The 16,811-nt window shown below is 40.7% G+C and overlaps 1 protein-coding gene across 2 annotated transcripts in view; it reads right to left on the bottom strand.

Annotated features, from left to right (window-relative positions):
- The window catches only part of MSH2 (mutS homolog 2), a 54,177-nt gene extending 38,601 nt beyond the window's left edge, over positions 1 to 15,576 (bottom strand). The window contains exons 1-6 of one of the 2 annotated variants that reach the window (XM_061990180.1): positions 15,344 to 15,576; positions 12,003 to 12,157; positions 11,318 to 11,596; positions 10,845 to 10,991; positions 9,602 to 9,751; positions 7,762 to 7,895 (exon numbers count right to left, since the gene is read on the bottom strand). In XM_061990180.1, the coding sequence (XP_061846164.1) occupies positions 7,762 to 7,895; positions 9,602 to 9,751; positions 10,845 to 10,991; positions 11,318 to 11,596; positions 12,003 to 12,157; positions 15,344 to 15,563 (1,085 nt within the window). In that variant the 5' untranslated portion in view covers positions 15,564 to 15,576. The remainder of the gene's footprint in view (positions 1 to 7,761; positions 7,896 to 9,601; positions 9,752 to 10,844; positions 10,992 to 11,317; positions 11,597 to 12,002; positions 12,158 to 15,343) is intronic. The other variant, XM_061990182.1, reaches the window with a different exon arrangement.
- Positions 15,577 to 16,811: the final 1,235 nt, after the last annotated feature.

The following is a 16,811-nucleotide window of genomic DNA, read 5'->3' as shown; positions in this document are numbered from 1 at the left end:
TGTATATGATGACAGCAGGTCATGGACCAGCTGCAGAGGAGTGAAAGGATTCATTTTAGATGACAACTTATCTCAATTTTTCATAGATTATTTATTGCTGTTGCAGCAGTCTTCTTGAGGAGTAAGATCTTAATTGCATCAAGTGGTACCTTACTGGCAAGAGTAAGAAATTATGCTGTAAAAAGGGAGCAGCTGACACTGAAGGCCAGAAAAGGGAACTGAGATTGCCCCTTTTGGCAACTGCCTAGTTTTACTTGGATTATACAAGATCACATCCTTGAACACTAGTGTCAGTGCAAATAACAAGAGAACTGGTAACAATCCACAGTCAGGGGATTATGAGTACACATTTTGATTTAAAGTGGTTACAGACAGTGTCATCCAAATATAAAACAACTCAATGTCACAGGCTGCTGCATTATACCTAAGAGTCAAACAAAAAGAAAAAGCTTTCACACTGAATTCTTGCCACTGGAGACCAAAGCAAACCTACATACAGAACAGCTAGTGCAAGTATCAAGGACAAGAATGCAAAAATATCCTAATTTAAATGAAGGCAAGAACAAACAGTCTCATACTATTCTTTTTGAATATTGCCACTCCATCAACATAGTATTTAAGGTTCTAAAAAAACAAGTGCCTATCTCCTACAAATTGCTAATAAATCTCCATTTCTTATATAACAAAGAACAACAAAGATGACAGAGCAAGAACCTATCAAGTACCTTAGGGTCATGGGCAAGTTCGTAAATTGCATGTAGTGAAACTGCCCCACCCAAAACCTCCCATAGAAACCCAAGTCTGAAAGCAGCTAAGGCTGCTTCTCAGTATAATGCCTTACACTGCAGAGGTTTTGTGCCAGTTCTCCTTCATAATTCAGTATGATATTTTGGGATCTAGCGATACAGTAATATTACCGTGTGATCTTCAAAGACTAGAGACAGCTAAGGAAAGGTATTTCCATTATTGTTTTTTCAGTGTTCTATTCCTTTCAAGTTTCCATACATTACTCAAATTAAGAGGTTAAGTTTACTACAATACCCCACCAACACTAACACTCTTTTAAAAAATTTGCTAACCTGTGCATTTCCTTAAACTTGTACAGACCAAGGGCATACTGAACAAGTTCTACTTCTTTGCCATAAAAATCAAATATTTCTTCATTTGCATTCATTCCATACTCAAAACTGTATGCAAACAAAACCTTAAAGACTTTCACAAACCTTATACACGTTGAATGAAATTAAATCACAAGTCAAGACAAAATTACCTTGACAAAAGCTTCTGTTGCACTTTTCTAGTATGACACCTTTCTAATGCCTGGGGACACAAATTAACCAGAACACAAACAATAATACATTCACTGTTCTTTCATGGAGAATATACCATATTCCTGTACACAATGTTCAAAGTAGTGACCACCAAGTATACTGTGACAAAACAGAAAGCTCCGCCCATGTACACGGTTTTCATACAGTCATACTCTTTAACTGGAAACTTCATTAACTTATGGCTGTGTTTTTTTTTTTTTTAAATTTGGAATAATCAAACACAGATTATAAGTAAAATTTAGCTATTGCAGTAATTACCATCCATCCACCTCCTTTTGGCTGGATGAGAGTAAAAGAACGGTATGGCAGCTACAGATTGACATTTCCCTAAACAAATAGTAATTTGATTATTTCTTAAAAATCTGAAAATCAATTTGATGTTTCAACCAAATTTTAGTTTGATCTTTATTTCCCTTCAGGCTCAAAATTGAGAGGCCAAAGAAACTGACTACAAGCTTATGTGGACTTGTCAGGATGAAGTGGGCGAGCTGGAAGTATCAATGAGGAGATATTTGGACTACCTGCTCCAGTGCTGCACCACTGAATGTCACCTATAATTTACAGTTTCGTAATGCTGATTGCTGATCCTTGACCTACAAGACAAACGATCTGGATAATATGCAGAATACCAACAGCTTTCAAGCACTTAAAAATAAAACCCAGGAAAAGACAGATGATGCACAATGCAATTGCTCACCACCTGCTGCTGACCGATGCCAGAGCATCGGCTTGCCCTGGCCAACCTCTCCCTAGTTTATATACTGGGCATGACATCCTGCTGTACAGAATAGCCCCTTGGCTAATTCAGGTCAGCTGTCCTGGCCATGCTCCCTCCCACCTTCTTGTGCACCTCCTCGCTGGCAGAGCATGACAAATCCTTCATTAAGAGTAAGTGCTACTTAGCAACAACCAAACCATCAGTGTGCTATCATTTAGTGCTATTCTGGCACTAAATCCAAAACACAACACTGTATCAGCTACTAGGAAGAAAATTAACTCTATCCCAGCTGAAAGCAGGACAAACTCCGTGTTCTCTCCTCAAACAAGAAAGTTAAAAATAATTCTCTTGGCACACAATAATTTTTTTAAAATAGATTTCAGGTGCCTGGGATTTTGATGGAAATACCTTCTTAGAAACATAGCCTGTCTGACATATGCTTGATTAGTAGCCTTTGCTTAATATCTCTAGACAGAACTCACTGCCAACCCACGTTTTACAAACAAACCCAAACAGAAATATAAGTGAGCTAGTAGTTTTGAAAATAGTATATGTAAGTCAAAGTAGACAAGAGGGTTAAAGAAGATGTGTTGAGAGCTTCAAGCTCCAAACATTTCTAGAGGAGACTTAAGAGATTATAACTTTTGAAATTACAAAGGTGACTTTTTTTTTTTACATCTCTATGGGCTTATTGGGAAGACACGACCATTTTCACATGACTGGAATGACAATTTCTTTCATGTGAAATATTTATTGCATCATGATCTGCATGACTGTAACAAATTACATTTCTGTCTTCCAACCAGTTTAGATTCAACATGTATTTCAGAAGCTTCTTTACAGGCATTAGGGGCACTCCCAGCATTTAAAGCACATATTAATTAAGCCATTTAGACAAATCTCCAAGTTGTTCCCATTCTACCCTCCCTTACTGAGGACACAGGCCACCACTTTTTAATTTAACTGCCTGAAAATAGTCTGTTGCTCTGGAGAAAAATTTCCTGTGCTCAGAAAAATACTGAAGGTCTTTCCAGAGCTGCTAACCACAATGACAGATGCAACAAAGCCTATCTGCAATGCTTGGCAGGGAGAGCTGCAGGTTAGAAAAGAACATGAAAGTAGTGAAAATGTAACACAAAACAATTCACACTGAAAGGGAACTCGGGTTCCTCAATTCCTCTAGTTCCACAGCCCTTGCTCAGAACAAGGGTAATTTCAGTTGAGCACTGAACAAGAACACAGATCCTTCCATCTCTCTGAGCACATATTCCAAAGTCGTGCCATCCTCACAGTGAATTTTCTTTTCTTTATGTCCAGCTGGAGGGTCCTTTGGTGAAGGTGGTGTCTGTTTTGTCTCCTGCTTTTTCTATACCCTTGCAAGAAGCAGCTGGCTTCACTTTCTCTATGACTCCCACCCACTAGGCAGCCAAAGGCAGTAGTTAGGTACCTCATAGTCTTCTCATCTCCAGGCTACAAACGCAGTGCACTCAGCTTCTCCTCATACACCATGTGCTGCAGCCCATGATCCTGCTCGGTGGCCTGGACCAGCTCCTGTTTGTTCAACTACCCGTACTGCAAAGCCCCACACTGGATACAGTACCCCAGACAGTCTCACAGCTACCAAGATGATGTGAAAAATCATATTCCTCAACCTGCTCTTAAGAGTGGAGCCCACTGCAGGGTCGCCCTTCACCACCCCAAGGGCACACTGCTGATTCAGCTGCTAAGAGTCAAGTATCATCCCTCACTGCAGCACGTGCCAGGGTGCCTCAAGTCCTCCAAGAGAGCCAGGACCTATCATGTTTCTTGTCTAAAAGTGCCTTTGTCCACTTCCTCATCTTGATGGGGCAGGTGTTGCAGACGCTCACAAATATTTCCCCACCTTGTTGTCTTCTCTGCAATCCTGACCCATACACCCCCCTCTCTGCAGCAGAGCTCTGCAATTTCATGCCATGCCTTAACAATAACACAGTCCCTCCATCTTCCCTGTCCAGCTTTTGTAAAGAACATATTCTACAGCACTCCTGTTGCATGATGGCATTTCTGCCATCTGAGAGAGATCACAGGCCTGCAATGCACAGACTTCTAATTTCACCTGGCCTTTTGTCATCTACACTGTACTCATTTGGACCTCAGATGAGCCTCTAGTCACATGGCTTCCAAGCTATCCCATATGCATTACCCCACTCTGTTCCTCCATTTCTCTGCTAGAAGAAGCATATGTTAGTTAACTTATTGCTAAATAAAGCACTGTAAAGGCATTCAAGTCTGCCTACACTAGCTAGCAACAAGTTGAGGTTTTTTTCCATTTTTAACCAAGCTGCTACTTTAATTGTCTTTCAAGACTGATTCATGAGAATGTTCTATGAACTTGGACATTTTACCCTGCTAGCCGTTTATTCACCACAAGTTTCCCAAATCTATTACTTCCTGACTCTGCTAGAAACAGAACTCATTTCTACAACGTGGTCCTCATGCAGCATGATATTTAAGAACACAGAAAAGCTCAAAACAGGCTTGAATCAGAAAAAAATGACGTTGTGAGTACAGCCTTTAACTCCTCTGAGACCCCTGTATCTCTTCTATAACAGGACACAGACATATAACAGAGGTTGAGCCACGGTATGTATAAAGGACTAAAAAGGTGAATGGGAATCTTATATTTGTGCTGTGTGTGTCAGAGTTTCCCCCAAAAGACAGGAAAATAAATAAATATATTCAGCGAGAGCTCTGTTCTTGAGGCATAACAGAACAAGCTCTATTTTACATTGTGACACATTTCTGAGACTTTCCCGTATCTGAAAAATAAACATTACATACTGAAGCTGCTCGCTGTATTACAGTCAATCATGTTACATAACTAATACATTTGCACTTCCTGTCTCTGCAACTACATTATAATTTCAGAAACATGCTGACTATAGGCAAGAAGCAAGAACCTCATGTACTCGCCTTCTAAACACACCACCTGGGAAAAGCAGAGCTCTATCTCATATACTTATGATTGATAATTATTTTTTTAATCCTGGCAAACCAGATAGACATGGGCAGAACCCCAAGTCTTTCAAGACCGGTGGGTATCAGGAACCCCTGTTTTCCTAGTTCTCATTAGGAGCTGTTCCAGTAGATAAACATTATTTTATCTAAAGCACATGCACTATGTACATTAATTTGGGTTATTACTGTACCAATGGTTATCATGGACTAGTGATATAACATTGTGTTCTATATATCCATAAATGTTAACACCACATTGCAGATTACAAAATACTGAAATAAATTGCTCCATCTAGCTCCAAAAGATGACTTGCACCACCTACAGGCCTTAGCAGATGGTTACAACAGCAACTTTTAAAAAACTTTCAGACATCCAATTCTACACTACTCAAGTGAAAGCAAGTCAAAATACTTCCCGTATGAGCAAAACGACAGGCTTACTCCAAAACACTGTCACCTAACATCAGTCCAACTTGGGTAGTTCAGTCTAGTTTTGATACAAGTTTTGCACTGGTTAGTGTTAAATGGGATCCTTTAACACAAACACAAAGAAATAATCAGTAACTCCTCTTGATGACAAGGGAAATGTAAAGGAACAGCAGTCCAGATAATTTACTTCTCAAATCCCTTTTATGTTTAAAATGACAGTTTGATATTTTTAAAACAACCACAATATACTGTAAAGCACATAAAACCAACTGGGAGATTGATATCTTTGAAAAAACATATTTGAATCTGTCAATACATCTCATCAGTCCCACTAACAGCTTCTCTTATTACATCGTTTCTTCAGAAAAAAAAAGAATTTTCCTACATATTTTGAAAAGCATTAACATTGGGAAGACGGCACACAAACAGTCCATGAGTAAAATAAATTGCTTTTATCCCAAATAATTAAATTCAAAGTAAAACTTGAAAGCAAGATGTGTTCACACAGGTTTAGCTATATGGCAAAATAAACTGAAAAAGTATTGCCTATAGTTTTTCACTGTCCTTAAGCACAGATTACTACTTTTTAGACATTTGGGCTGCAATTTGTTATGTTGCTGGGCAAGACACAGGAAGTTATCAATGGATCTCTTTCAACCTTGTTAACACCTGGATATTTCAACCTTTGCAAGCTTCACCAAGAGCTTAACTCCATTTAATTACTCCCCTCTGCCTTTAAACATAGCTATTCCTAAATACAGTCAACATTAGCTGTACGGAATCGCAACACAAAATGTGGAGATGACAACTCCACGAAACAGGTCAAGTTACATTTTCTGCCTGTAATTTAACCCTAGTTTTGTAAAGAAAATAATCTCTCTTGCAGGACTTCTAATGCACAATAATGAGCAAAAAAGTCTGAAAATTTCCAATGCGTTCTCTGACATAAGAGGACTACAAATGCAAGTATAATTTTCAAAATCTTAAAACCAACGTAACTGTAATATGAAAGTTAGCTCAGATTTTACGATCCAAAACTGATAGAAGTAGAAGATCCTATGCATGTAACCAAGAACGAACAAAGTTTGTGTAATGCACACAAGAGTAAAATACAGCACTCAGTAAAGCTGGGGACAAACACTTGTGTCACATTAATAACATTTCTAAGTGGGCTCTGATCAAGTTACTAGCCACCATTCTGTAAATTATTAGAAAACATGTAAAAAAATTGCTGGAGAGAAGCAGAATAACTCAGTCCCTATAAATCTAGAGAGAAAACTCTAGATTTATGCTCCTTGCATAAATTTTTAAATATTGACATATGTAATCCAAAATTTTTTTTCCTAGTAATCTTTACTAAAGCCCAACAGAATATACAGACATATCTCCATCTGAAATACGACCCTTAGAGAAGGTATCAAAGTTAAATTCAGTTTTCTGGTCTCTTCTTTGTCAAGATATACATCAATATATATTTTGCAATGCGTTACTCTGCTGATGACATGAGGGGCATGAAGTTTGGTTTTAGACTGTAAGAATATAGCTGTATCTAGCATGAGTTTAAAAAAAAATGTAACTTCTGTTTGCATGGTGAACACAATCAAGAGTTAAATACACACAGAAGGTATATGGCCTTTGCAGTTTTCCATTCTGAAGGATTGAAAATACAGATTGAAAAATCTCTGTACGTTCAGAACAGAGATTTGCCAGGCTCTGTAAGGTTTCATATCAACTGATACTGCCGGCTACTGGTAGGGCAGATGGGTGGCAAAAAGCAGTGGTTGAAAAAGCAAGGAAGAAAAAAAAAATCTAGTTAAGATATGCTAAGAGTTACTCACTGCAACCAAAGCTCTTTTTTTGGCAGGGGGGAAACTAGAAAATGGTCACTACTGCTTAATTGTTCAGTGGTATGTTGACTAACTTTTTTTAAATTGACATCAAATGTTTTTATATGGACTGAGCATTTGTAGTATGAATAGCTAGAAAGTGGCTGCTACACTGCCTTAGCCTGCTGCATGAATCATTTAACCATTTAAGTGCACCATACCTCCTCTTTAAAATGTTGCAATTGCAAAAAGCATTTAACCTAACAGTACCCTGTCAATTTGCATCTTAGGAAAAAAAATATTTCCTACTCTGTTTAATAACAATGCTTTACAGGACAGCATACAAAAATCTCCAACTACCATTATCTCTTGGTTATAGTATGTTGTGCTTAAAAAACAAGAGCCTTCTGTAAAATAGTTACTAACTTGTGTAAGTCCATCAAACACACAATAGTATTACCTTTCTTCAATTCTGTTCTTGTCCATAAGTGGTTGTTTGATCCACTGATTAACTAGTCTTTGTCCTTGAGGGGTTCTGGATTTATTTAGTAAACCAGCTAGAGACTGTGCAGTATTAGCATTTTCCACAGAACTCTGGAAAAGAAAAAGAGAAAGTTAATGAAGTTTATTGTCACTCACTGAATGGCATTCAACTTGGCTACCTAGGAAGAGATCAGTGTGTTTTCTGTATTCAACTTGGCAACCATCAAAAAAGGCAAATGAAACAGCCTGGCATTAGACTCTGGCAAGCAAGGAATAGGTTGTCTATTTCGAGACTACTACTGGCTGAATAGTAGAGTTAGAAACGTACCTACTCACTGGGCAGTTTGCCCTTTGAATAGGCAAAGTGCAAATATACCTAAATATTTGCTAGTTTGTGCTTTGTAAATTAAAAAAGGGTCCCTTCCATAGAAAAGATTTTTGGTTGGAGACCTTTGTGGGATGCCAGGACATGAAATGCAAGTACATAACAGAATGAGGCAAAGGGAAAGAAGGCAGTTATCAAATTCTCTTAAGCTTCTCCAGATCATCTTTGGAGGACAATAGACATCTCTAAACTGTTCAGATTATAGTTTACTCTCTATACTTTAGGTTTAATATTAATTGAAGACAGCCTTTGGGTATTTTTCTTGGGGTTTGCAAAACAGCTGCAAAGACAAGACTTTATTTAACATTGAAAAACAGCAAACAAGCTTGTTTCAACTCTTAACTTTGAAATTAATATTTCAAACCTCTCTAACCAAGAAGACCTGCAATTAAAATAGCAGAAAAGAATTCAGCCAGGAGCAGATCTGGATGTCTGTAAACAACTGGGATGAAAAACTATCACCATCACAACAGGAAATGAATACAGTGAGAAAATATACTGACACATTTAACCCCTGGAAAAATCTAATATCTAAAGTGGATGTGTCTATTTCTGTGTTCGGGAGAGTATTACATATAAAAACCTTCCACACACACACAGACACATAGACAACCCACTTCAGCACCTCCAGGTTGGAAAGCTACAGTTTAATATCATCAACTGCATCTGCTGCATCATAAGAACTCTATCTACATACCTGAAAGCACAACGTTTTCCTACTACTATAAAGCAGCAAAGAAGAAAAACAGACATGGAAAAAAGGGGACCGGTAACTAGCTTGGACTTGCAAGAAGTAAAATTTACACACCATGGTGCTGTAATTACTGTTCTGTTCATTGCCCTGCCTGCCACAGACAGTCTTCCCTTTATCACTCCTTGCAGTTCCCTTAATATGATTTAATTCAGGCTTCTGTTCTCATTCATCAAAACAGCACTACTGTACAAAGCAACTGCGCTTTGGAGTTCCCTATCATAACACAAAACCACAGAACTCTCTTTCCTACTCTCTCATACCTCAAGTCTACTCCTGCCACTGCAGATGTAATCTTCTCTGACTAAAACCAAGGAAAGACAAAGCTTTCCTCCCACTGTTTAGCCAGACTCCTCAGCATCTACCACCATGAGTTACTTATACAGCTCTTCTCATATCTACATTCAACATAGACACTTGTTTGTGGTCACATCCTACTACTTCCTTGATCATCTTCTCTACTACATTCAAAGTAAGCGAACAAAACACAAAATCAAAAAAGGTACCACTGGCTAACAGTGTTTAAAAGACATGCTGTACAGCAGAAGTTGAAAACAAAGTAAAAACGTAGAAGGTGCCATTAACCAAGATCTGAGAAGTAGCAATTTGGCAATCAGGCTATTATTAAGCACCTGACCTACCATATTGCAAAACACTTAAATTCACATGTGTATTTCTTACCTGAAAAAGGTTGAGGGCTTGAACAGCTGCATTATCTAGAACCATATATTGACTAAGGTCAAAAGTAGTCAGTTCAAATTGTCCAAAATTAGATTCATCTGACAGCAACTCTAAAAACTTGATAATGGCTGACAAAGATGAAACAGCGACCTGAAGTTCAAAAAACCCAAACCAAAACACACAACAGATAATTAGAAACACTCTTGAAACAGGGAGTATTTGATAAATACCCCTAGAAAACTATAACTCGGGAAGACTTTGAGCCATGTTAGTTCCAGCAGGGCTATGAGAGACTCATCCTCTTCAATACAACTTCATTTTCATAGAGACATTCTGTGGCACTGCAGTGTCTTTCCAGGTAGGTGCCCAAACACTACATTTGCATAATCTGATAAACAAAATGTGAACTGCAAGCCTTGCCAACTTTCCAAAGCTGTTATCAGGATGTTTCTGGCTCAGGAACACAAACAAATTACTGCAGATAAATGAGATATCATGGATCATCTCAGGACGTGGTTTCAGGGTTAGTTTTCAGCTAGAACAAGGATCTGCTCTGACTCACTGCATGGAATTACAAATGCTAGTGCCAGCACAAAGGAGAGGCAGCAGCATGACTGCCTTGTTCAGGTGTAACACACTTCAAACAATTTTAATCTGTTATGATTAAGACACATTAAGAGAGACTAACTCTGTATCTCACACCTGCAGTGAGCATTAGTAGTGAAGGGCATTTTAAAACATGTTTATCTCAAGCAAAGGACCTCTTGTTCGCAGCTAAGAACAAACATGTTCAGTTCACGTGCAGGCACTAGATCAGATGTTTGATCCACAAGATTATATAAAACACAAAAATATTATCATAAACCTTGTTTTCAAATATTAGTTCTCCCGTCATGCAAAATAATCCAAGTATAGCATTTTGGTCCTTAGAATAGAGAGATTATGATTAGGGAATTATGTGCACCTCTTGTGCAGAGTCTGTTTGCTTACCAGAATTTATTACTTTAAAGAGCTAAGTGAAGGGTTTTCTCTTTTTTTTTTTTTTCCCAGGACTCCTGGAATCCAACTTCAACACAGATTCAGGAAGAATGTAGCTTAATATACCATGGGTTGCACAATACACTTTTCCAGAAGTATGGGAATCCCGCATAAATCAGGACTAGTTAGGATAGCAATCAGTTCACAACAGACAAACACCAATATACTTCTAAAATACAGGAAGAGCACATCAAACATTGCTCACCTGCTTCTCCATTTCTGGCAACGCTGCACTATTTATTTGTTCTTCTTTTTTTGATTTTAACAAGCGATTGAGATCCTGAACAATATCTTTTGTTGTGAAATCTGCCTTCTTCCTGTCTGTAATCAGGATTCCTCCCCTCTGAATGACCTGGCATACATAAGACACACAGTTATCAATTACTTTCAATGTTGGAGGGACAGATGGTCATCATATAGAAGCAATACCTGTAGAGATACTTATGTATTGATGGGTTGCAGGCAGAAGAATGACAGACAAGGTTTTACCATTAGAACAATTTTTGCTGATTAAAATGCAAGCAAATCAAATAATACATTTTGGACACAAAAATCAAAAGTCCGAGGTAATATATTGTTGCTTGATTTTTCCATAGATCATGGAGCCTAGCTAATAAGCTAGAATTCATCTTTTTAGTTGAAGTTTTGTCTAACTGTAAGGCACATTGGCTCCCTTACTTGGCGCATTTTTCCCATCTCTCCTGCAGTCTCTCCTCCTGGTAGGACACACTCCTTCGGGCCCAGTTGAACCAGTAGAGCTTCAAGGTTTGAGAACTGATCATTATCTGGAAACTCACAGACACTTAATTTTCTCAGAGTAGTGTCGACATACCCCACTCCTACTACTCTTTGTCCATCAGCAGTAGACAGCTTAACCCCCACAACCCCAATGGCTGTTGACATATCATTGTTGGCAAAGAGAACTTCCTCAAACTGGGCAAGGTTTCCTGGAGAACCCTATTTAGAAAAGAAATATACTTTTTAAAGAGTGTATATATAGACACATACTTTTTCTTACAAAAAAAACCCCCAACTACTCATAAAACTAAGTACTAAACAGTCCAGTAATATAAAATGCATAGTTGTTCTATTTTTTTAACCATCTTACACATCACCTACACAAAGTGAACTACTTCATGTTTCCTCTATTTCCCAAGCTACCGCAAAGATAAAGAACAAGCTCTTCCAGCCTTAGAGCAATAGAAAAACAGAGATATGTAACAGATCACACGATTTTACCGTCATACGACTGATGTCAGTCCCCGAAAAAAATCGCAAAATTCCAAGTTAAGGGACTCAGGAAAGAGTTACAGATTTCTTTTTCTTTCATCCCACAGTTATAAAGAAATATTGAAAACTGTACCTTGTATGCTAAATACCAGTCATTTTCTTTGATAGATTTGCTCCCTGCTTTGTTCTTGTAAACTTCAACTCTGTAATGGCGAACCAAAAGCAGATCTCTCACAAAATATTCAAAGTTCATTTTACTAAGCACAACACTCTCAAGCTTCTGAGTTCCTACAAAAAAAAAAAAAAGAGAGTAATAAAAAAAAATATGAGATGCCTGAATTTGTTCATAAATTGTATCTTCTGTAATCAAAATCACGAAGAACAGCCTTCAGGGAAGACGCTATTCTAGTATCAAAGAAGTAAACACATAAAACCCATGAAACAACACAAAACCACAGCATTCAACTGTTTACTGTAAGAATGAAGAAAGCACACTCCATATCCAAATAAAAACAGTGTTCATATCCAACTTTCTCTAAATCTATATCTACAGAGAGATCTCTTCCTCTCAGCTATCCTCTCTCCTTAAAATATTCTTGATTTGGTTTCCTAATTAATGTCACACACATTTCAATCTAATGAGTGGTGGAAGTCTGCTACAGGTTTTCCTTCTGGCTAACATCTTTCCTGGACATGCTACCTCTGTTGACAGAGTAGAATGACATTCTATTCACACTCAGAAGATGGCAAGACACATCCCTTTTATCACAATATATACTGCAAAAACAACATAGTCTCTAAAGTTGAAGTTTACATTTAAAATCAATTTAGAAAGTGCTTAACTGACAAACTTCTTGCTTCTGTTCCTATAAGGGTGAAGACAGATGATACAGCTGAACAAATTTAATTCTGCACAGCTGTCAAGAGTGCAGTACCACTTCTACCTCCCATCTCCCATGCTATCTCTAGCACCAGAGGATAAGGTGCTCATAGAATAAGATAATTCCACTAGTAAACAGACTGGCAGTTTGAGAGGGTATACCAAGTTATCTAACAGACTGACAAGTCAGGTACATGATATAGATGACACAAAATAAGTACAGGCAATAGATTGGTATTAGCAAATCCCTCTTTCCAGTAGTATGCCTTCATCACACTTGACGCTCCTCCTTCAGTGACATGAAAGGTGTTCAAACAGCTAATTTTCACACTCATAAGAATTTGTAGCTTTATTTTAAATGGGATTTTTTTTTCATTTTCTTCCCTTTTCTTTCCTCAAATCTCTAAGAAGATTTTTTTTGGAATCAGGTGAAAAACTGACTCCAAATAATTAGGTCCTCTTTCCCACTTCCAAACTTCCCAAGAAAATACTTTTTTTTTTTCATCTGAGAGTAAATAATACACTAGCAGGGGGTGAGGGGGCAGCTGAAGCTGATGTGCACTTTGGAATCATCCTGAAAGCAAAAAATGTAGGTTTTGTGCTGACTTTTAGTTATATATACTAGATAGGGCTTTAAAGGTTTTAAAACTGAAGCTGATAGTCTCAGGCTTACATTTGTGAAATTATCACTTTAAATGCAATATAAAAATAGCACTGATGCCTGGGTTTCTAGTCTGGAAAACATACCAAGTTCTTCAACTTCTCCACGAGTTCTTTTTTTTGGGGCGGAGTTGTTTTTTTCTTTTGTTTGTTTTGTTTTGTTTGTTTGGGGTTTTTTTACATATTAGCTCATAGCTTGCAATAGAAAGTGAAAAGCATATGAGAATGCTATTTTTTTTTCAAGCCATTGCACAGACATACCAAAAATATAATTCATAACAAACAAGTGTATTTTGCAAAGTATGAGCCAATAACTTTGTAACACTATGTTCCTCAAGATTAAGGATAATAGTAATGTTTGCCTCCTCTGACAAGATAATTTATCTCCATTCTCTTACATCTGACATTGCAAGCTCCACCACCTCATATTAAGAGATACAAAAAAAGCAACAGGGGGTGGACAGAAGATAAAATCTTCTGAAATACATTATTAAATGTTATTTACTTCTGCAGGCCATTGTTAGTCAAGCAAGATGTTCCCATTGTTTACCTCTACACTACAGAACTGTGTGAGTCCCATCCTCATCACAAAAAATATCACGCAATCAATTACTTTGACAAATGGAAATCTACTACTGTGCTGGGAAAAAAGTTATTAACTGCTGTTAGGCTATGCAACATGTTGTGTTCAACCAATTATGACTATCAGACAGTCCTGTAGTATGAGCTTATGTGATGGGAAACGTGCTTTCTGTTGTAGATACCTTCCTCAGTTTGTACACCTACAACTGTCACACACATCCTACTCAGAAAGGCTAATTATCATTTTAAAGCAGTGAGAGGCTGAAGATTTGCATTCAGTTATGTTTGCAATGAATCGGGGGAGACATTAAAATACGGAGACTGCTTAATCATAGAACTATTTTGGTTGAAAAGACCCATAAAATCATCTACTCCAACTGTTAACCCAGCACTGTAACATCCACCACTAAATCATGTCCCTCAGTGTCTCATCTACACATCTTTTAAATATCTCCAGGGATGGTGACTCCACCATCTCCCTGGAAAACACCTTCCAATGCTTGATAACCCTTTTCAAGAAGAAATGTTTCCTCATTTCCTCTTGTCCTACCACTCCTTACCTGGAAGATGAGACCAAACCCCACCACGTTACAGCCTCCTTTCAAGTAGCTGCAGAGTGATCACATCTCTTCTCACGCTCCTCTAGGCTAAACGTCCCCAGCTCCCTCTGCTGCTCCTCAGAAGAGTTGTTCTCCAGACCCCTTTACCAGCTTTGTTGCCCATCTCTGGACATTCTCTAGCACCTCAATGTCTTTCTTGTAGCAAGAGGTCCAAGGGGACAATCGCTTCCCTGGTCCTATTGGCCACAGTTTCTGATTAGAGCCAGGACTGGACTTCTTGGCCACCTAGGCAGACTGCTGGCTCATATTCGGCCAGCTATGGACCGACATTTCCTTTCCCACATTCATCAACACAAAGAACAGCAGCACATATGGCTGTTTTCTCTCTCGGCAATACCCGGGTGCTGCAGGCTTCAGCAGCCCAGCGCCTGCCAGCAGTCATACAGGGACCTAGAGAGGGAAGAAAACCGCAGCACCTTCTCGCCCTGACAAGGTGCCTGTCCTTGACTAAACACGCCACGGAGAACTTAAGCCCAAGGTAGCCACGACTTAACGCGAAAACACGCAGGGTCGCGACCTGAGTGACACCCCAGAGGCCATGCCCTTGAGCCACTGCAGCGCAAGCCACCACGGGCAGCCGCTGTCACCGGCACTCCCCCGCCGCGGGCGGCCCTCCCGCTCCCGGGCCGCCACCCGAGGCCGGGTGCCCGGCACCGCCCGCCTCTGCAGCAAGGCTCCGGCGGCCGAGCCCGACCCGCCGAGCCCCCGCCGCCCCTTAGGCCGCGCACCCACCGGCTGCCCCTGCCAGCTGGCGGATGACGGCGCGGGTGCGGAAGAGCTCGCGGGCGGCCAGCCGCGCGTCCGCGCCATGCACCGTGTAGTAGTCGCCGCGCTCGAAGAAACGCACGGTGGTATCGGGCTTCTCGGGCAGCGAGAGCACGGCGCGCACGAAGCCCGCCTCGGCGCCCGCACCCTCCAGCCACACGGCATCCCGCGGCGGCTCCACCGCCATGCTGCCACCGCCTCCCGCCACCGGCCGCAGCGCGCCCTCCCAGCCGCCCCCGGCGCGCGCGCGCCGCCCGGCGCCAGCCAATCGCCGAGGAGCTCGCGCCGCGCGTCACGCCCGCCCCGCCCCTCTCCGGCGGCGTCGCGTTGCGGGCGCGGGGGGACACTGGTTGGGCCTTCCCGCGCTCCGTCCGCTGCCATGGCAACGCCGGGGCCGTCAGGGCCCAGCGGGGCGAGCTGCGGCCTACCGGTGGTCGGCTGTCAGCGGGGCAAGGGCTCGGCGACGCCGAAACACGTGCGATTAGAGGTGTCGTGCGTTTACGTGCGACCTCACGGCCAAGCCGAAACGCGCAGGCACACGGTCACCAAAGGCCTTCCCAGAAGAGGAAGGGAGCTGCAGGCAGCCATGCTGAGGTGCTTCACTCCGCTGCCTCCGTGAGGAAGAGAGTGCAACACGTGCCCGGGAGCGGGGTGGCCCGCGGGGCTCAGCGTGCCCAGGAGCTTCGTAGGCTGGCAGAAGGCAAGAGCTGTACCACAGCCCGAGTTACAGGGCTGTCACACAGAGCCCATTGCCTCTTTTTCTCCGTAACAAATGTAAAAGTGGCATTGCCCTGGCAGGGCAGTTGGATTGATATTAAATATGAGTAAGTGTACTTTTCTTAACCTTTTTTCCAGAAGCAGACAAACTATCTGATGTGATATTTCCCTCTTCCAAAAGTGTTTGCTTGTGGCAATGCTCACATAGGAAAATTCAGCCTAAGTGATTGTCATTTAGCACATACATAGCCATCTGAAGGCACTCTAATGTCAGGCAGGCTTGCAAAGAGGTGGTTTCAGCTGGAAACATATATTACAAATAGCTGGGAGTGATTGTCCAATAACTACAGGTAAGGCAGAAGACAGGACAAGAAGGAAAAAAAGTGTCCCTTCAAAGAGCTGGAAAGGAGGTGGGCTCCAGGGACTTCATTACCACCTTCAAAAGAGATAATTATCTGCTAAGCTGTAATTGCAGCGCTTCCTTCTCTCTCCTTGAGCTGGCTACACCTTTTCATTTAGCAGTTTGCTCAAGGCAGCTCTGCTGAGTTACAGGCTTCCATTTACAGAGTGCCACCACCCAAAACATCCGCTAATGCTCTTAGCATGGTGGCCACAGTCCGTGAAAAAGCTTTTACATTGTGATATCTCTTGCACAAGACATCACTGGATCCATTACCTTTCCTCTGAGCTTGTGCCAGTTTCTTTGCTGCATCTGAGG

Source organism: Colius striatus, chromosome 2 (genome assembly GCF_028858725.1).
Source record: "Colius striatus isolate bColStr4 chromosome 2, bColStr4.1.hap1, whole genome shotgun sequence".
Taxonomy (NCBI): domain Eukaryota; kingdom Metazoa; phylum Chordata; class Aves; order Coliiformes; family Coliidae; genus Colius; species Colius striatus.
Note: the sequence above shows the minus strand (reverse complement) of the source record. Positions and strands in the feature narration are given on the sequence as shown.